This window comes from Ranitomeya variabilis, chromosome 2, assembly GCF_051348905.1.
Source record: "Ranitomeya variabilis isolate aRanVar5 chromosome 2, aRanVar5.hap1, whole genome shotgun sequence".
Classification (NCBI taxonomy): Eukaryota; Metazoa; Chordata; class Amphibia; order Anura; family Dendrobatidae; genus Ranitomeya; species Ranitomeya variabilis.
In genome coordinates, this window is record NC_135233.1 from 357578821 (window position 1) to 357599476 (window position 20656).

The following is a 20656-nucleotide window of genomic DNA, read 5'->3' on the forward strand; positions in this document are numbered from 1 at the left end:
ATTTGTATTATCTGCTGTGGATATTTTTAGGATTTTAATACTGACCGCTTAGTATTCTGTCCTATCCTTTTCTATTTAGCTAGAAGTGCCTCTTTTGCTAAATCCTGTTTTTCTGCCTGCGTGTGTCTTTCCTCTTATACTCACAGTCAATATTTGTGGGGGACTGCCTATCCTTTGGGGTTCTGCTCTGAGGCAAGATAGAATTCCCATTTCCATCTATAAGGGTATTTAGTCCTCCGGCTGTGTCGAGGTGTCTAGGAAGTGTTAGGTGCATCCCACGGCTACTTCTAGTTGCGGTGTTAGTTTAGGGTTTGCGGTCAGTACAGGTACCACCTACTCCTGAGAAAGTCTCTCATGCGGCTCCAAGGTCACCGGATCATAACAGTACAACTGGCCAACAATGAGTTAAATGCATCTCAGAAGAAGGGAAGAAAGAGCCATTTTTTTTTCTGTAGCCTGTTTTGTCTATTCTTCCCTCTTTTCCTCTGGGTGACTGAGGAGTCTTGTGCTAGCATGGATGTTCAGGGATTAGTTTCTCGTGTAGACCAGCTTGCTGCTAGGGTACAGGGTATTTCTGATTATATTGTTCAGACTCCGCTTTTAGAGCCTAGGATTCCTACTCCTGATTTGTTTTTTGGGGACAGGTCCAAATTTTTGAGTTTTAAAAACAACTGTAAACTGTTTTTTGCTCTGAAGCCTCGTTCCTCTGGTGATCCCATTCAGCAGGTTAAAATTGTCATCTCCCTGCTGTGTGGCGACCCTCAGGATTGGGCATTTTCCCTGGAATCTGGGAATCCGGCCTTGTTTAATGTTGATGCCTTTTTTCAGGCTCTAGGATTATTATATGATGAACCAAATTCTGTGGATCAAGCGGAGAAGACCTTGTTGGCCCTGTCTCAGGGTCAAGAAGCGGCAGAATTGTATTGTCAGAAATTTAGAAAATGGTCTGTGCTGACTAAATGGAATGAAGATGCTTTGGCGGCAATTTTCAGAAAGGGTCTTTCTGAATCTGTTAAAGATGTTATCTTGGGGTTTCCCACGCCTGTTGGTCTGAGTGATTCTATGTCTCTGGCCATTCAGATTGATCGGCGCTTGTGGGAGCGCAGAACTGTGCCCGCTGTGGCATTGTCCTCAGAGCAGATGCCTGAGCCTATGCAGTGTGATAGGATTCTGTCTAGAACGGAACGACAAGGATTCAGACGTCAGAATAGGTTGTGTTTTTATTGTGGCGATGCATCTCATGTCATTTCAGTCTGCCCAAAGCGTACAAAGAGAATCGCTAGTTCAGTTACCATCGGAACCGTACAACCTAAATTTCTGTTATCTGTGACCTTGATCTGCTCATTGTCGTCATTTTCTGTCATGGTGTTTGTGGATTCAGGCGCCGCTTTGAACTTAATGGACTTTGAATTTGCCAGGCATTGTGGTTTCCCCTTGCAGTCTTTGCAGAACCCTATTCCTTTAAGGGGCATTGATGCTACACCTTTGGCTAAAAATAAACCCCAGTTTTGGACACAGGTGACAATGTGCATGGTGCCAGCCCATCAGGAAGATTGTCGTTTTCTGGTGTTGCATAATTTGCATGATGCTATTGTGCTGGGTTTTCCATGGTTGCAGATACATAATCCTGTGTTGGATTGGAAGTCTATGTCTGTGACTAGTTGGGGTTGTCAGGGGGTTCATAATGACGTTCCTGTCATGTCAATCTCCTCTTCCTCCTCTTCTGAAGTTCCAGAGTTTTTGTCTGATTTTCAGGATGTATTCGAGGAGCCCAAGTCCAGTTACCTTCCACCGCATAGGGACTGTGATTGTGCTATTGACTTGATTCCAGGCTGTAAGTTTCCTAAGGGCCGACTTTTCAACCTGTCTGTGCCTGAACATACCGCCATGCGGACTTATGTTAAGGAGTCTTTGGAGAAAGGGCATATTCGGCCATCTTCTTCACCGTTGGGAGCGGGATTTTTTTTTGTTGCTAAGAAGGATGGCTCCTTGAGACCCTGTATTGATTATCGCCTCTTGAATAAGATCACGGTCAAGTTTCAATACCCTTTACCTTTGCTTTCCGATTTGTTTGCCAGGATTAAGGGGGCTAGTTGGTTTACTAAAATTGACCTTCGAGGGGCATATAATCTTGTTCGTATTAAGCAGGGTGACGAATGGAAAACTGCGTTTAATATGCCCGAAGCCCATTTTGAATACCTTGTGATGCCATTCGGGCTCTCTAATGCTCCATCTGTTTTTCAGTCCTTCATGCATGATATCTTCTGGAATTATCTTGATAAATTCATGATTGTATATTTGGATGACATCTTAATTTTTTCCGATGATTGGGAGTCTCATGTGAAACAGGTCAGGATGGTATTTCAGATCCTTCGTGATAATGCTTTGTTTGTGAAGGGGTCTAAGTGTCTCTTTGGAGTGCAGAAAGTTTCTTTTTTGGGCTTTATTTTTTCTCCCTCATCTATAGAGATGGATCTGGTTAAGGTTCAGGCCATTCATGATTGGATTCAGCCCACATCCGTGAAGAGCCTTCAGAAATTTTGGGGCTTTGCTAATTTTTATCGCCGTTTCATTGCTAACTTCTCCAGTGTGGTTAAACCCCTGACCGATTTGACGAAGAAAGGCGCTGATGTAACGAATTGGTCCTCTGTGGCTGTCTCTGCCTTTCAGGAGCTTAAACGCCGATTTACTTCTGCCCCGGTGTTGCGTCAGCCAGATGTTTCTTTTCCGTTTCAGGTTGAGGTTGACGCTTCTGAGATTGGGGCAGGGGCCGTTTTGTCTCAGAGGAATTCTGATGGTTCCTTGATGAAACCGTGTGCCTTCTTTTCCCGTAAGTTTTCGCCTGCTGAACGCAATTATGATGTCGGCAATCGGGAGTTGTTGGCTATGAAGTGGGCATTTGAGGAATGGCGTCATTGGCTTGAGGGAGCCAAGCACCGTATTGTGGTCTTGACCGATCATAAAAATCTGATTTACCTCGAATCTGCCAAACGGCTGAATCCTAGACAGGCTCGATGGTCCCTGTTTTTCTCCCGTTTTGATTTCGTGGTCTCGTATCTTCCGGGTTCTAAGAATATTAAGGCTGATGCCCTCTCTAGGAGTTTTTTGCCTGCTTCTCCTGAGGTACTTGAGCCGGTCGGCATTCTGAAGGAAGGGGTGGTCCTTTCTGCCATTTCCCCTGATTTGTGACGGGTTCTGCAGGAATTTCAGGCTGACAAACCTGACCGCTGTCCACTGGGGAAACTGTTTGTTCCTGATAGATGGACTAGTAGAGTGATTTCTGAGGTTCATTGTTCTGTGTTGGCTGGCCATCCTGGTATTTTTGGTACCAGAGATTTGGTTGGTAGGTCGTTTTGGTGGCCTTCTTTGTCGCGTGATGTGCGTTCTTTTGTGATGTCCTGTGGGACTTGTGCGCGGGCCAAGTTTTGTTGTTCCCGTGCTAGTGGGTTGCTTTTGCCTTTGCCGGTCCCTGAGAGGCCCTGGACGCATATTTCTGTGGATTTTATTTCAGATCTTCCGGTTTCCCAGAGGATGTCGGTTATCTGGGTGGTTTGTGACCGGTTTTCTAAGATGGTTCATTTGGTGCCTTTGCCTAAATTGCCTTCCTCTTCTGATTTGGTTCTGTTGTTTTTTCAGCATGTGGTTCATTTGCATGGTATTCCAGAGAATATTGTGTCCGACAGAGGTTCCCAGTTTGTTTCTAGGTTTTGGCGGGCCTTTTGTGCTAGGCTGGGCATTGATTTGTCTTTTTCTTCCGCATTTCATCCTCAGACAAATGGCCAGACCGAGCAAACTAATCAGACTAAGAAACCTTATTTGAGATGCTTTGTGTCTGCTGATCAGGATGATTGGGTGGCTTTCTTGCCATTGGCCGAGTTTGCCCTTAATAATCGGGCTAGTTCGGCTACCTTGGTTTCGCCCTTCGTTTGTAATTTTGGTTTTCATCCTCGTTTTTCTTCGGGGCAGGTTGAGTCTTCTGACTGTCCTGGTGTGGATTCTGTGGTTGACAGGTTGCAGCAGATTTGGGCTCATGTGGTGGACAATTTGGTGTTGTCTCAGGAGGAGGCTCAACGTTTTGCTAACCGTCGTCAGTGTGTTGGTTCCCGGCTTCGGGTTGGGGATCTGGTCTGGTTGTCTTCCTGTCATGTTCCTATGAAGGTTTCTTCCCCTAAGTTTAAGCCTCGGTTTATTGGTCCTTATAGGATTTCTGAGATTATCAATCCGGTGTCTTTTCGTTTGGCCCTTCGGGCCTCTTTTGCCATCCATAATGTTTTCCATAGATCTTTATTGCGGAAATATGTGGTGCCCGTTGTTCTCTCTGTTGATCCTCCTGCTCCTGTGTTGGTTGATGGGGAGTTGGAGTATGTGGTTGAGAAGATTTTGGATTCTCGCTTTTCGAGGCGGAGGCTTCAGTACCTTGTCAAATGGAAGGGTTATGGCCTGGAGGATAATTCTTGGGTTTTTGCCTCTTATGTCCATGCTGCTGATTTGGTCCGTGCCTTTCATCTGGCTCGTCCTGATCAGCCTGGGGGCTCTGGTGAGGGTTCGGTGACCCCTCTTCAAGGGGGAGTACTGTTGTGAATTCTGCTCTTGGGCTCCCTCCGGTGGTTGTTGGTGGTAGTGCAGTTGTCTTGGGGTTGTAATCCAGGGCAGGTGTTTCTGCTGATTGCAGCTTTACTAGGTATTTAGGTTTGCAGGATCCATGAGTCCTTGCCAGTTGTCCATTGTACTTGGAGGGATTGCATCTCTCTCTGGTTCCTCATGCCCTGCTGCCAATTCAGCTAAAGATAAGTGTCTGGTTTTTGTCTCTGTGCACACTTGCAGTGTGCTTTGCAATTCAGTGCAATTCATTGTGTTTTTGTCCAGCTTAGACTTTGATTGGATTTTTCAGTCATGCTGGATTCTCAGGAGATGCAGATATACTTTCTATGTCTTTAGTTAGATGTAGAATATTTGTATTATCTGCTGTGGATATTTTTAGGATTTTAATACTGACCGCTTAGTATTCTGTCCTATCCTTTTCTATTTAGCTAGAAGTGCCTCTTTTGCTAAATCCTGTTTTTCTGCCTGCGTGTGTCTTTCCTCTTATACTCACAGTCAATATTTGTGGGGGGCTGCCTATCCTTTGGGGTTCTGCTCTGAGGCAAGATAGAATTCCCATTTCCATCTATAGAGGTATTTAGTCCTCTGGCTGTGTCGAGGTGTCTAGGAAGTGTTAGGTACATCCCACAGCTACTTCTAGTTGCGGTGTTAGTTTAGGGTTTGCGGTCAGTACAGGTACCACCTACTCCTGAGAAAGTCTCTCATGCGGCTCCAAGGTCACCGGATCATAACAGAAATGATGTCAGAAGACCGGCAGCGCTAACAGCGCAGGGCCAAGGGATAACACAACAGCGCAAACGCATGTACAGCAAAATGCAACGCTCAGGAGGCTGCGCCCAGCACCAAGGTGATAGTTTTGACTGCTGTGCTGCTTCTCATTAAGACGGAAAGTTACGCCTCCAAGACAGTTTGACTGTATAAGGGGCTAAATTTTAAACGTGTTTCATTCAGCGTGTGCAAGGAACAAAATTAAAAGAGCAACATTTGACTTGTGCAGCATTACTGCTGCACAAGGTGGCTCTTCTAGTTTGTAACACCTGAGGGGGTTAAAGGTTACCTTTAAAATTGGTTCAATTAGGCTTCGGCCTACACTCTGCTCCTCCTGCAGACCCTGGGCTCTAACACCGCCAGTTGGTGCCCGGAAGTGCTGGCTGCACAGAGAAAAACACCCGCCAATGTGTCAGTGGGGATCAGCAACGCCAGCTGTTCCCTTGTTGTGTAGCCAGCAACATGTCCTGCAAACGCCAAGTAGACACAAAGCTGCCACCAGTGCAGGCTTCGGCCTACACTCTGCTCCTCCTGCAGACCCTGGGCTCTAACACCGCCAGTTGGTGCCCGGAAGTGCTGGCTGCACAGAGAAAAACACCCGCCAAGGTGTCAGAGGGGCTCAGCAACGCCAGCTGTTTCCCTGCTGTGTAGCCGGCATCGTGTCCTGCAAACGCCACGCAGACACAACAACTGAAATTGAAGGGAAACTGCCCCCCCAGGCGTTTGTATGTATAACAGCCACCTTGTACAGCAGTAATGCTGCATTTGTACAAGATGGCTCATTCAGTTATTCTCTGTTATGATCTGGTGACCTAAGAGCAGCATGAGACGTACTCTGGAGAAGGTGGTACCTGTACTGACCGCAGACCCTGAACTTAACACCGCAACTAGAAGTAGCCGTGGAATGTACCTAGCGCTCCCTAGACATCTCGACACAGCCGGAGGACTAATTACCCCTAGAGATAGAAAAGGGAAAACTATCTTGCCTCAGAGAAAATCCCCAAGGGATAGACAGCCCCCCACAAATATTGAATGTGAGAGGAGAGGGAAAAAACATACACAGACTGAAATGAGAATTTAGCAAAGGAGGCCACTTCTAGCTAAATAGAAAGGATAGGACAGAGTACTATGCGGTCAGTATTAAAACACTAGAAAATATCCACCACAGAAAATACAAAATCTCCACAACTAACTAAAGATATGGAGGGTATATCTGCATCTCCAGCAGAGATACCAGCTTGGCTAAACAAATCCTTATACAGACCAAGCTGGACAAGACAAAAACATGGTAAATAACTGAACAATAAGGCCACAGCATGTGGACAGCAAAAATCAAGACCAGAACTTATCTTTGTTGAAATGAACTGCAAAGCATTAGATACCAGGCAGGGATGTGAATCCTCAGGAACAATGGACGACTGGCACTGACTAAAGGGTGAAGCAAGACTAAATAGCCCAGTCAAAATTGCAAAAAGTGAACACACCTGATAAATGCTGCGATTCAGAGACAGCAGCGCTACCACTTACAACCACCGGAGGGAGCCCAAGAGCAGAATTCACAACAATTCTCCTTGCACATGTCGAACTCAACACGTATAAAATGTGTCCCCTGAGACCATTAAACCGTCCCTGAGGTGTGATTTTCCTTTGTAATGACACGCAGCAACCCCCTTGGTAGTGTTGCCCGTCTTCTGACATCATTGGTTGGCTGGCTACGCCTGTGCCGCCGCCCTGCCCGACACAACACCCCTCGGTGTCTTATTTCTTTTGACTGCGAGGGTGTGATTGATGGGCATGAGCAGTGCATATGTTCGCCTGTCACTCATCTCCTTCCGCCTTCTTCAGACTGTGCGGCTTCATGGCCGTGGCATGCGATAAGGGATCAGCTGACGCCGCACAGTCTGAAGCAGGTGTAAGGACACGAGTGAGAGGCGAACATATTTACTGCGCAAGGCCATGAATCCCAGCCCCGCAGTGTGAATTAATGAAAAGACACTGCGGGGCTGGGATTCATGGGCATCGCAAACCGCACCGGCCGACATGAAATGATGTCAGAAGACAGGCAGCGCTAACAGCTCAGGGCCAAGGGATATCACAACAGCGCAGACTCCTGTACAGCAAAAAGCGATGCTCAGGACGCGGCGCCCAGCACCAAGGTGGTAGTTTTGACAGCTGTGCTGCGTCTCATTAAGAAGGAAAGTCACGCCTCCAAGACAGTTTGACTGTAAAAGGGGATACATTTTAAACGTGTTTCATTCAGCGTGTGCAAGGAACAAAATTAAAAGAGCAACCTTTGACTTGTGCAGCATTACTGCTGCACAAGGTGGCTCTTCTAGTTTGTAACACCTGAGGGGGTTAAAGGTTACCTTTAAAATTGGTTCAATTAGGCTTCGGCCTACACTCTGCTCCTCCTGCAGACCCTGGGCTCTAACACCGCCAGTTGGTGCCCGGAAGTGCTGGCTGCACAGAGAAAAACACCCGCCAATGTGTCAGTGGGGATCAGCAACGCCAGCTGTTCCCCTGCTGTGTAGCCGGCAACGTGTCCTGCAAACGCCACGCAGACACAAAGCTGCTGCCCGTGCAGGCTTCGGCCTACACTCTGCTCCTCTGCTCCTCCTGCTGACCCTGGGCTCAAACACCGCCAGTTGGTGCCCGGAAGTGCTAGCTGCACAGAGAAAAACACCCGCCAAGGTGTCAGAGGGGTTCAGCAACGCCAGCTGTTCCCCTGCTGTGTAGCCGGCATCGTCACCTGCAAATGCCACGCAGACACAACAGACCTAAAACTGCCTCCAGTGCAGGCTTCGGCCTACACTCTGCTCCCTCTCCTCCTGCTGTCCCTGGGCCCTAACACCACCAGTTGGTGCCCGGAACTGCTGGCTGCTCAGAGAAAAACACCAGCCAATGTGTCAGTGGGGTTCAGTAACGCCAGCTGTTCCCCTGCTGTGTAGCCGGCATCGTGTCCTGCAAACGCCATGCAGACACAACAACTGAAATTGAAGGGAACCTGTCCCCCCCAGGCGTTTGTATGTATAACAGCCACCTTGTACAGCAGTAATGCTGCATTTGTACAAGGTGGCTCATTCAGTTATTCTCCTTGCACACGTCGAACTCAACACGTATAAAATGTGTCTCCTGAGACCATTAAACCATCCCTGAGGTGTGACTTTCCTTTGTAATGACACGCAGCAACCCCCTTGGTAGCACTGCCCGTCTTCTGACATCATTGGTTGGCTGGCTGCGCCTGTGCGGGCGCCCTGCCTGACCCAACGCCCCTCGGTGTCTTATTTCTTTTGACTGCGAGGGTGTGATTGATGGGCATGAGCAGTGCATATGTTCGCCTGTCACTCATCTCCTTCCGCCTTCTTCAGACTGTGCGGCTTCATGGCCGTGGCATGCAATAAGGGATCAGCTGACGCCGCACAGTCTGAAGCAGGTGTAAGGACACGAGTGAGAGGCGAACATATTTACTGCGCAAGGCCATGAATCCCAGCCCCGCAGTGTGAATTAATGAAAAGACACTGCGGGGCTGAGATTCATGGGCATCGCAAACCGCACCGGCTGACATGAAATGATGTCAGAAGACGGCAGCGCTAACAGCGCAGGACCAAGGGATAACACAACAGCGCAGACTCCTGTGCAGCAAAAAGCGACGCTCAGGAGGCTGCGCCCAGCACCAAGGTGGTAGTTTTGACAGCTGTGCTGCGTCTCATTAAGAAGGAAAGTCACGCCTCCAAGACAGTTTGACTGTATAAGGGGCTAAATTTTAAACGTGTTTCATTCAGCGTGTGCAAGGAACAAAAGTAAAAGAGCAATCTTTGACTTGTGCAGCATTACTGCTGCACAAGGTGGCTCTTCTAGTTTGTAACACCTGAGGGGGGGTTAAAGGTTACCTTTAAAATTGGTTCAATTAGGCTTCGGCCTACACTCTCCGCCTCCTGCAGACCCTGGGCTCTAACACCACCAGTTGGTGCCCGGAAGTGCTGGCTGCACAGAGAAAAACACCCGCCAATGTGTCAGTGGGGATCAGCAACGCCAGCTGTTCCCCTGCTGTGTAGCCGGCAACGTGTCCTGCAAACGCCATGCAGACACAAAGCTGCCGCCAGTGCAGGCTTCGGCCTACACTCTACTCCTCTGCTCCTCCTGCTGACCCAGGGCTCTAACACCGTCAGTTGGTGCCCGGAAGTGCTAGCTGCACAGAGAAAAACACCCACCAAGGTGTCAGAGGGGTTCAGCAACGCCAGCTGTTCCCCTGCTGTGTAGCCGGCATCGTGTCCTGCAAACGCCACGCAGACACAACAGACCTAAAACTGCCTCCAGTGCAGGATTCGGCCTACACTCTGCTCCTCTGCTCCTCCTGCTGACCCTGGGCTCTAACACCACCAGTTGGTGCCCGGAACTGCTGGCTGCAAAGAGAAAAACACCAGCCAATGTGTCAGTGGGGTTCAGTAACGCCAGCTGTTCCCCTGCTGTGTAGCCGGCATCGTGTCCTGCAAACGCCACGCAGACACAACAACTGAAATTGAAGGGAACCTGCCCCCCCCCAGGCGTTTGTATGTATAACAGCCACCTTGTACAGCAGTAATGCTGCATTTGTACAAGGTGGCTCATTCAGTTATTCTCCTTGCACACGTCGAACTCAACACGTATAAAATGTGTCCCCTGAGACCATTAAACCGTCCCTGAGGTGTGACTTTCCTTTGTAATGACACGCAGCAACCCCCTTGGTAGCGCTGCCCGTCTTCTGACATCATTGGTTGGCTGGCTGCGCCTGTGCGGCCGCCCTGCCCGACACAACGCCCCTCGTGTCTTATTTCTTTTGACTGCAAGGGTGTGATTGATGGGCATGAGCAGTGCATATGTTCGCCTGTCACTCATCTCCTTCCACCTTCTTCAGACGGTGCGGCTTCATGGCCGTGGCATGCGATAAGGGACCAGCTGACGCCGCACAGTCTGAAGCAGGTGTAAGGACATGAGTGAGAGGCGAACAAATTTACTGCGCAAGGCCATGAATCCCAGCCCCGCAGTGTGAATTAATGAAAAGACACTGCGGGGCTGGGATTCATGGGCATCGCGAACCGCACCGGCCGACATGAAATGATGTCAGAAGACGGGCAGCGCTAACAGCGCAGGGCCAAGGGATATCACAACAGGGCAGACTCCTGTACAGCAAAAAGCAACGCTCAGGAGGCTGCGCCCAGCACCAAGGTGGTAGTTTTGACAGCTGTGCTGCGTCACATTAAGAAGGAAAGTCACGCCTCAAAGACAGTTTGACTGTATAAGGGGCTAAATTTTAAACGTGTTTCATTCAGCGTGTGCAAGGAACAAAAGTAAAAGAGCAATCTTTGACTTGTGCAGCATTACTGCTGCACAAGGTGGCTCTTCTAGTTTGTAACACCTGAGGGGTGTTAAAGGTTTCCTTTAAAATTGGTTCAATTAGGCTTCGGCCTACACTCTGCTCCTCCAGCAGACCCTGGGCTCTAACACTGCCAGTTGGTGCCTGGAAGTGCTGGCTGCACAGAGAAAAACACCCGCCAATGTGTCAGTGGGGATCAGCAACGCCAGCTGTTCCCCTGCTGTGTAGCCGGCAATGTGTCCTTCAAACGCCACACAGACACAAAGCTGCCTCCAGAGTGCAGGCTTCGGCCTACACTCTGCTCCCCCTGCTGACCCTTTGCTCCAACACCGCTAGTTGGGGCTCTAGGAAGACAATCTTGAATAGGTCCCCATCCTGGTTCAGGTACTGTCAGCTGGTTCCGGGTAGAGCCTTTGGATTAGGTGCCTCCTTCTGTGTATCCGAGTTCCACCAATGTCAGGTGGTCCTTGGTAGTGCTTTCAGGCACGGGTACCTCCTGCTTAGTAACCGGGTTCCAGTAACGTCAGCTGGTCCTCGGTAGTTCCATTGGCTCTTGGACCTTCTGGTAGCCATCCGAGTTCCAGTTCCATCAGCTGGTTCTCGGCATTTTCTCAGCCTTCTTGTACCTTCTGCTACATTTCCAAGTTCAAGACCCTAAAGACGACGACCCGGAAGACCACCCCTAAGATGACGACGACACCAGAGAAGACAACCACTGAGATGACGACGACCCTGGAGACGATGACCCTGAAGACCACCCCGATGACGACGACGACCCCGGAGACGACGACCCTGGAGACGACGACATGAAAGAAAGAGAAGCAGAAGAACAAGAGGCTGCAGAACAAAGAGCAGAAGAACATTAAGCATAACACTAAATATCAGAGCAAAAGATATTATCTAAATTATAAGCAGAAGAAAACTAAGCAGTGTATGGGGGTGAGTCCGTTCCTCCTCGTGGTGCCCCTGGATAAAGCCTGATGCTGCAGGCCAAACTGAACGCGGACAAATGTAACTCTTTTGTGAAAGGCAGAACGGAAGGTGTAATCTTCAAACTTTTATAGATAACAACTACAGGAATGCCTGTCACAAATAAGAATATGATGAAGAAGTAGAATATGATGAAGAATAATAGTTGAATAAAAAGAATATGAAGAATGTAACAAAAAAAATAATAGGTAGAAGATGAAGAAGAAGATGAATAAGGTGAAGAAGAAGTTGATGTCAAAGATGCTGATGATAATGAAGAAGAAAGTGTGGGAGAAGTAAAAAAAAAGGTGAAGGGCGTGGAAGTAGTGAAACATCAATATCTGACAAAATAAAAAAATTCTTAACATAGTCAATATCTTTGTAACTCCGAACATCTTAAAAAAAAAAAAAATTCCTGCTATTCTATTTGATTGGGCTAAACCTCCATGCCTTTAATGTCTCCGCCACCTCCCCCAATACATCCTACATTATTCTTAGTTGTTTTCCTTCATGTAGAATGAACCTACAAGGAAAGAAAGGGTTTATTTTAATTCCGATATTTTCGTTCCATTGACTTGCATTGGTATCGGGTTTCGGTATCGGCGAGATCCGATATTTTGCCGATATCGGCCGATCCAATCCGATACCGATACTTTCCGATATCGGAAGGTATCGCTCAACACTAATCATAGTAAATAATATAAAAATGCAGTAAAGTAATCACCTTGTATTTCTGGATATTTCATGAGTATAAGAAAACCATATCTCAGCGTCATACTGGTCCTCTCTGTTCCAGCAAGGAATAAGTCTAATATTGTACTCAGTAGATTCTCATCGTGAAATTCTGTATCTTGATTTTTTTTTTCCTAAAAATAAATTGAAATTCATTAATATTTTACTTATCAAAATTTGTCAAAGATTTATGAGCACTTTTTTAAATGCAGCAGGAAACAAAGTAAACCAACCAATAAAAACATTGATATCGACACATTATTATTATCAAAGCTAGATGAACTGAAGTTATTATGAAGATTCTCTGCATGAAATATGCAACCCTCAAATGTCAAAAATTCTAAAATAATGTAGAACTGCACCTCTTCCATCTTCATGAGGAAGCAATCGATGAAGTCACGAGGACATTCCTTGTCATGGGTGTCTCGATGGGTCTGTATTTTCTCCTTAATAGATTGCTTCAGGTTGTCCACAAAGTTAATAATCTTCTGATGAGGACCAGGAATGTGGGACATTATTTTCGGGAATATGTTAAATAACTAATGAATGAAAAAAATATAAAAACATGATGTTACTTTTATTTTATTGCTTTACATTCAAAATCACCTTTTATAAGAATAAGTTTGTATTGAGAGACAAGAGACATGTCTCCATGATTTCAGACTACAAGCAAATCCTGACTCATCTAATTCTGCAGTCATAGCCCCTATTATCTACCCCCTATTTTTTGTTAGGGTACCAAATGTTGGGGTCAGACAGAAGGAAGTATGACTGCATTACTGAACAACATTTGGTTTGTTTGTAGGTTGAAATATTTAACTTTATACCTGTCCGAAACGGCTGTTGAACAGCTTGGAAATGTCATTAATATGTGACAAAAGGGTCAAGAATTTTTGGTCTTCATAGTCAAATCTTTCTCCAAACACAACAGAGCAAATGACATTGGAAACAGTGAGTCGCAGTATATGTATCGGGTTGATTGGTGAACCTGTAAGAAAATATAAAGACCATACCATACATACTTTATATTAGGAAAATGGTAAAGGAGGATTGCCACTCTGTCATCTGTTGAATATGACAAGCGCATGTTAATGTTGGCTCGATCCATCAACTTTATGGGATCAACCACTGATCTAATATAAATGTGGATATTTAAAAAGTCTCGTAATTGTAGACAACAGAGAAAAAAAAAGGATTGGTAATGTTGAATTTCAACATGACTTGTCCTTTGTTTTGATAGTCTAAGCATGCACATTTATGGTTGGGCAATGTTGCCAACCACTAAGAAGTTCCAGGGCAGTCCTTACAAATAAGAGACTTTTTTCAACTCTTTGTCAAAAAAATTGTTTACAAATGGTTTACCCATATGCACATAACTTTCTGGCTGTCCATAATTTTTAGATACGCTCTCAATACTGAAAGAGTTACTCTCCATCAACCTTTATCGTTCATAAATTTCTCGGTGAGACATCGGGCTTCTTCTTGAATTCTTTCTTCGATGCTTCTCTTTCCCATTCCAAAATTTCTCAAAGTTGTCAAGGAAAATCGACGAAGTACTTTCCATCTTTCTCCACTGCTTGAAATTACCCCTATAAGATCAAGTGTCTTATTAAATATCTTCAAATCTAGATTGTACAATTTTGTCTACTAAGTCTTTGTTGTCTATTGTGGCCACTCGTATAGTAACTAGAACTGCTAGCGTTAAAAAGGTCTTTTTAGTTGGTTTTACATCTCCATTTTTCAAGATGTCCTACTGATAAGAAAACTTTGACATTACTTTCAAGCCCCAGACAACTGTCAGATCAGCAACAGCAAGATGCACCATATTTAATAAAATAAACCCCCAACATTGAATTATAATAGATTATCTCATAATTGTATGTTCTGTATGTAGCATTATAGAATAATTATAGTGCTTTGGAACAAAGCACTATACTGTTATTCCACCGTGGTAAACTTCTTCTTATTCTTATTATTCAGTCCGCACGTAATGCGGCCCGAACCGCTAAACTCACAGACTCCAGTGAGGTGTCATTTCGAAGCCAGCGTTCCTGAGAGGTGTGCTAAGTATTTTTCGTGTCGATCGGATTTGTAGTTTTTGCGCAATTTGTGTTTGAAAAAAGTCTTTCAATGCGTTTCAATGGAGAAATTTTCCTATACGTTTATAATGGGCTGGTTTCTGAGGCAATTTCTAAAAATAACTGCCACCTGGCTGATTAGCTCATTGATATGCGCAGTCAGACACAGTTACTATGCCAACTCCTATGAAATCTACATCAGCTCACCAGGTCACAAGTTTTGTCAGATAATATCAGCTCTTAAAGTGACAGTACAGCACAATTCCAAACCACTATCCGTAGTCTTATGATTATTAGACTGTGGCCCGATTCTAACTCATCGGGTATTCTAGAATATGCATGTCCACGTAGTATATTGCACAGCCACGCAGTATACAGTGCAGAGCCGCGCAGTACACAGCGCAGAGCCGCGCAGTACACAGCGCAGAGCCGCACAGTACACAGCGCAGAGCCGCGCAGTATAAAGCGCAGAGCCGCGCAGTACACAGCGCAGAGCCGCGCAGTACACAGCGCAGAGCCGTGCAGTACACAGCGCAGAGCCGCGCAGTATAAAGCGCAGAGCCGTGCAGTACACAGCGCAGAGCCGCGCAGTACACAGCGCAGAGCCGTGCAGTACACAGCGCAGAGCCGCGCAGTATAAAGCGCAGAGCCGTGCAGTACACAGCGCAGAGCCGCGCAGTACACAGCGCAGAGCCGCGCAGTATAAAGCGCAGAGCCGCGCAGTACACAGCGCAGAGCCGCGCAGTACACAGCGCAGAGCCGTGCAGTACACAGCGCAGAGCCGTGCAGTACACAGCGCAGAGCCGCGCAGTTTAAAGCGCAGAGCCGTGCAGTACACAGCGCAGAGCCGCGCAGTACACAGCGCAGAGCCGTGCAGTACACAGCGCAGAGCCGTGCAGTACACAGCGCAGAGCCGCGCAGTACACAGCGCAGAGCCATGCAGTACACAGCGCAAAGCCGCGCAGTATAAAGCGCAGAGCCGCGCAGTATAAAGCGGAGAGCCGCGCAGTACACAGCGCAGAGCCGAGCAGTACACAGCGCAGAGCCGCGCAGTAGACAGCGCAGAGCCGTGCAGTACAGAGCGCAGAGCCGCACAGTATAAAGCGCAGAGCCGCGCAGTATACCGCGCAGAGCCGTGCAGTACACAGCGCAGAGCCGCGCAGTACACAGCGCAGAGCCGTGCAGTACACAGCGCAGAGCCGCGCAGTACACAGCGCAGAGCCGCGCAGTACACAGCGCAGAGCCGCGCAGTATACAGCGCAGAGCTGCGCAGTACACAGCGCAGAGCCGCGCAGTACAGAGCGCAGAGCCGCACAGTATAAAGCGCAGAGCCGCGCAGTACACAGCGCAGAGCCGCGCAGTACACAGCGCAGAGCCGTGCAGTACACAGTGCAGAGCCGCACAGTACACAGCACAGAGCCGCGCAGTACACAGCGCAGAGCCACCCAGTATACAGCGCAGAGCCGCGCAGTACGCAGCGTAGAGCCACGCAGTATGCAGCGCAGAGCCGCGCAGTATACAGCGCTGAGCCGCGTAGTATACAGCGCAGAGCCCCGCAGTATACAGTGCAGAGCCCCGCAGTATAAAGCGCAGAGCCGTGCAGTACACAGCGCAGAGCCGCGCAGTACACAGCGCAGAGCCGCGCAGTATAAAGCGCAGAGCCGCGCAGTACACAGCGCAGAGCCGCGCAGTACACAGCGCAGAGCCGTGCAGTACACAGCGCAGAGCCGTGCAGTACACAGCGCAGAGCCGCGCAGTTTAAAGCGCAGAGCCGTGCAGTACACAGCGCAGAGCCGCGCAGTACACAGCGCAGAGCCGTGCAGTACACAGCGCAGAGCCGTGCAGTACACAGCGCAGAGCCGCGCAGTACACAGCGCAGAGCCACGCAGTATACAGCGCAGAGCCGCGTAGTATACAGCGCAGAGGCGCGTAGTATACAGCGCAGAGCCACGCAGTATACAGCACAGAGCCACGCAGTATACAGCGCAGAGCCACGTAGTTATACTGCCCAGTCACGTAGTATATTGTCCAGTCACATAGTATACTGCATATCCCTGTTAAAAAAAAAAAGAATTAAAATAAAAAAGTTACATACTCACCTCCTGGAGCGGCCGGTATCTGATGGTTGTTGCACCTCCTAGAGCGGCCGGTACACGATGCTTGTTGCACCTGGAGTGGCCGGTACCCGATGCTTGTTGCGCGCTCCGGTCCCAAGAGTGCATTGCGGTCTCACGAGATGATGACGTAGCGGTGTTGTGAGACAGAAAGACGGAAGTGCCCTTAGATAATTAGATAGTAGATTACCCCGCTCACCAATTCGGAACCCGAGAGGCCCGGCCCACCAAATCGGACCCCGAGGGGCCCGGCCCACCAAATCGGACCCAGAGTGACCCCGCCCCCTAAATCAGACCCAGAGTGACCCCGCCCACCAAATCGGACCCAGAGTGGCTCCGCCCACCAAATCGGACCCAGAGTGACCCCTTCCACCAAATCAGACCCAGAGTGACCCCTTCCACCAAATCTGACCCAGAGTGACCCCTTCCACCAAATCGGGCCCAGAGTGACCCCGCCCACCAAATCGGACCCAGAGTGACCCCACCCACCAAATCGGACCCTGAGGTGCCCAGCCCACCAAATCAGACCCTGAGGTGCCCAGCCCACCAAATCGGACCGAGTGACCCCACCCACCAAATTGGTCCCTAAGGTGCCCCGCCCACCAAATCGGACCCAGAGTGGCTCCGCCCACCGAATCGGACCCAGAGTGGCCGCGCCCACAGAATCGGACCAAAAGTGACCCCGCCCACCGAATCGGACCTAGATTTACCCCGCCCACAAAATCAGACCCAGATTGACCCAACCCACCAAATCGGACCGCCTGAGGGGCACCCAAGTGTGAAAGTCTTGCAGGGGCAGCCCGGGCACCATTCCAAAGCACTATCTGTAGTTCCTTCAGGAAATACCCATCTAGTTCACATTGAAATTCTATTATTGCCATTATATTACTTTACTTAAGCAACTTACCAAAATCCTTAGTGAAAAATTCTCCTGCTCCTGTGTGTCCCCTATCACTAAATGCGTCACTACAGTCCACCAATGCTTCCTTCACGGCATCATACCCAATCAGTACTATGGTTCGAACATTTGCAAAGTAGATGGTGTAGACAGGTCCATACGTCTCACTCAGCTAAAGAGATATAAAACTTAAAACTTGGAGCATGTAGCACTTAAGCTGCTGCACTAGCATGTTACAGATATGATCAAGAATAGTGATGAGCGAATATACTCGAGATTTCTCGAGCACGCTCGAGGGTCCTCCGAGTATTTTTTAGTGCTGGGAGATTTAGTTTTTCTTGCCGCAGCTGAATGATTTACATCTGTTAACCAGCATAAGTACATGTGGGGGTTGCCTGGTTGCTAGGGAATCCCCACATGTAATCAAGCTGGCTAACAGATGTAAATCATTCAGCTGCGGCAAGAAAAACTAAAACTCCGAGCACTAAAAAATACTCAGAGGACCCCCGAGCGTGCTCGGGAAATCTCGAGTAACGAGTATATTCGCTCATCACTAATCAAGAACACTATGGCTATCCAAAAGTTTTAGGAAAAAAAAAATTGATCGCTTATTAAAGGTGTATGAAGCAAAACATTTTTAAGTTAATGGTTTTGGCCTTATTTCAGGACTCCCATATATTATCAGAGAGCAGAGTAGCTTGGTACAAAGAGCATCTCTCTGGAGGACACATTTCCATGTATTACCGTATATAAAAAAAGTAATACTTCATTTTTCCTGCGGAGGAGTTGTAAGCACAGTAAACACTTGTTTGGTATATTTATAGATCATAGCTGATTGATGAATATTCTAATAGTGGGGACACTTTGTAATCAGATTATTTTGTCGAATCTTACTAAGAAAATCAAATTATCTAAAGTAGATAACTCTTTAATTTGACATTAATTATAGTGCTTTGGAACAAAGCACTATACTGTTATTCCACCGTGGTAAACTTCTTCTTATTCTTATTATTCAGTCCGCACGTAATGCGGCCCGAACCGCTAAACTCACAGACTCCAGTGAGGTGTCATTTCGAAGCCAGCGTTCCTGAGAGGTGTGCTAAGTATTTTTCGTGCCGATCGGATTTGTAGTTTTTGCGCAATTTGTGTTTGAAAAAAGTCTTTCAATGCGTTTCAATAGGGAAATTGTCCCATACGTTTATAATGGGCTGGTTTCTGAGGCAATTTCTAAAAATAACTGCCACCTGGCTGATTAGCTCATTGATATGCGCAGTCAGACACAGTTACTATGCCAACGCCTATGAAGTCTACATCAGCTCACCAGGTCACAAGTTTTGTCAGATAATATCAGCTCTTAAAGTGACAGTACAGCACAATTCCAAACCACTATCCTTAGTCTTATGATTATTAGACTGTGGCCCGATTCTAACTCATCGGGTATTCTAGAATATGTATGTCCACGAAGTATATTGCACAGCCACGCAGTATACAGTGCAGAGCCGTGCAGTACACAGCGCAGAGCCGCGCAGTACACAGCGCAGAGCCGCGCAGTACACAGCGCAGAGCCGCGCAGTACACAGCGCAGAGCCGCGCAGTACACAGCTCAGAGCCGCGCAGTACACAGCGCAGAGCCGCGCAGTACACAGCGCAGAGCCGCGCAGTACACAGCGCAGAGCCGCGCAGTACACAGCGCAGAGTCGCGCAGTATAAAGCGCAGAGCCGCGCAGTACACAGCGCAGAGCCGCGCAGTACACAGCGCAGAGCCGCGCAGTACACAGCGCAGAGCCGCGCAGTACAAAGCGCAGAGTCGCGCAGTATAAAGCGCAGAGCCGCGCAGTACACAGCGCAGAGCCGCGCAGTACACAGCGCAGAGCCGCGCAGTACACAGCACAGAGCCACGCAGTATACAGTGCAGAGCCGCGCAGTACACAGCGCAGAGCCGCGCAGTACACAGCGCAGAGCCGCGCAGTACACAGCGCAGAGCCGCGCAGTACACAGCGCAGAGCCGCGCAGTACAAAGCGCAGAGTCGCGCAGTATAAAGCGCAGAGCCGCGCAGTACACAGCGCAGAGCCGCGCAGTACACAGCGCAGAGCCGCGCAGTACACAGCGCAGAGCCGCGCAGTACAAAGCGCAGAGTCGCGCAGTACAAAGCGCAGAGCCGCGCAGTACACAGCGCAGAGCCGCGCAGTACACAGCGCAGAGCCGCGCAGTACACAGCGCAGAGCCGCGCAGTACACAGCGCAGAGCCGCGCAGTACACAGCGCAGAGCCGCGCAGTACAAAGCGCAGAGTCGCGCAGTATAAAGCGCAGAGCCGCGCAGTATAAAGCGCAGAGCCGCGCAGTACACAGCGCAGAGCCGCGCAGTACACAGCGCAGAGCCGCGCAGTACACAGCGCAGAGCCGCGCAGTATACAGCGCAGAGCCGCGCAGTACACAGCGCAGAGCCGCGCAGTACACAGCGCAGAGCCGCGCAGTACACAGCGCAGAGCCGCGCAGTACACAGCGCAGAGCCGCGCAGTACAAAGCGCAGAGTCGCGCAGTATAAAGCGCAGAGCCGCGCAGTACACAGCGCAGAGCCGCGCAGTACACAGCGCAGAGCCGCGCAGTACACAGCGCAGAGCCGCGCAGTATACAGCGCAGAGCCGCGCAGTACACAGCGCAGAGCCGCGCAGTACACAGCGCAGAGCCGCGCAGTACACAGCGCAGAGCCGCGCAGTACACAGCGCAGAGCCGCGCAGTACAAAGCGCAGAGCCGCGCAGTATAAAGCGCAGAGCCGCGCAGTACACAGCGCAGAGCCGCGCAGTACACAGCGCAGAGCCGCGCAGTATAAAGCGGAGAGCCGCGCAGTACACAGCGCAGAGCCGCGCAGTACACAGCGCAGAGCCGCGCAGTACACAGCGCAGAGCCGCGCAGTATACAGCGCAGAGCCGCGCAGTACACAGCGCAGAGCCGCGCAGTACAGAGCGCAGAGCCGCGCAGTATACCGCGCAGAGCCGTGCAGTGCACAGCGCAGAGCCGCGCAGTACACAGCGCAGAGCCACGCAGTATAAAGCGCAGAGCCGCGCAGTGTAAAGCGCAGAGCCGCGCAGTACACAGCGCAGAGCCGCGCAGTACACAGCGCAGATCCGCGCAGTACACAG

The 20656-nt window shown here is 49.0% G+C and overlaps 1 protein-coding gene across 1 annotated transcript in view; it reads right to left on the bottom strand.

The window, feature by feature from the left end:
• The window catches only part of LOC143805897 (cytochrome P450 2G1-like), a 93147-nt gene that overhangs the window by 42291 nt on the left and 30200 nt on the right, over positions 1-20656 (bottom strand). The window contains exons 2-6 of the mRNA XM_077285647.1: positions 17524-17686; positions 13864-14013; positions 13252-13412; positions 12787-12963; positions 12417-12558 (exon numbers count right to left, since the gene is read on the bottom strand). Of these exons, the coding sequence (XP_077141762.1) occupies positions 12417-12558; positions 12787-12963; positions 13252-13412; positions 13864-14013; positions 17524-17686 (793 nt within the window). The remainder of the gene's footprint in view (positions 1-12416; positions 12559-12786; positions 12964-13251; positions 13413-13863; positions 14014-17523; positions 17687-20656) is intronic.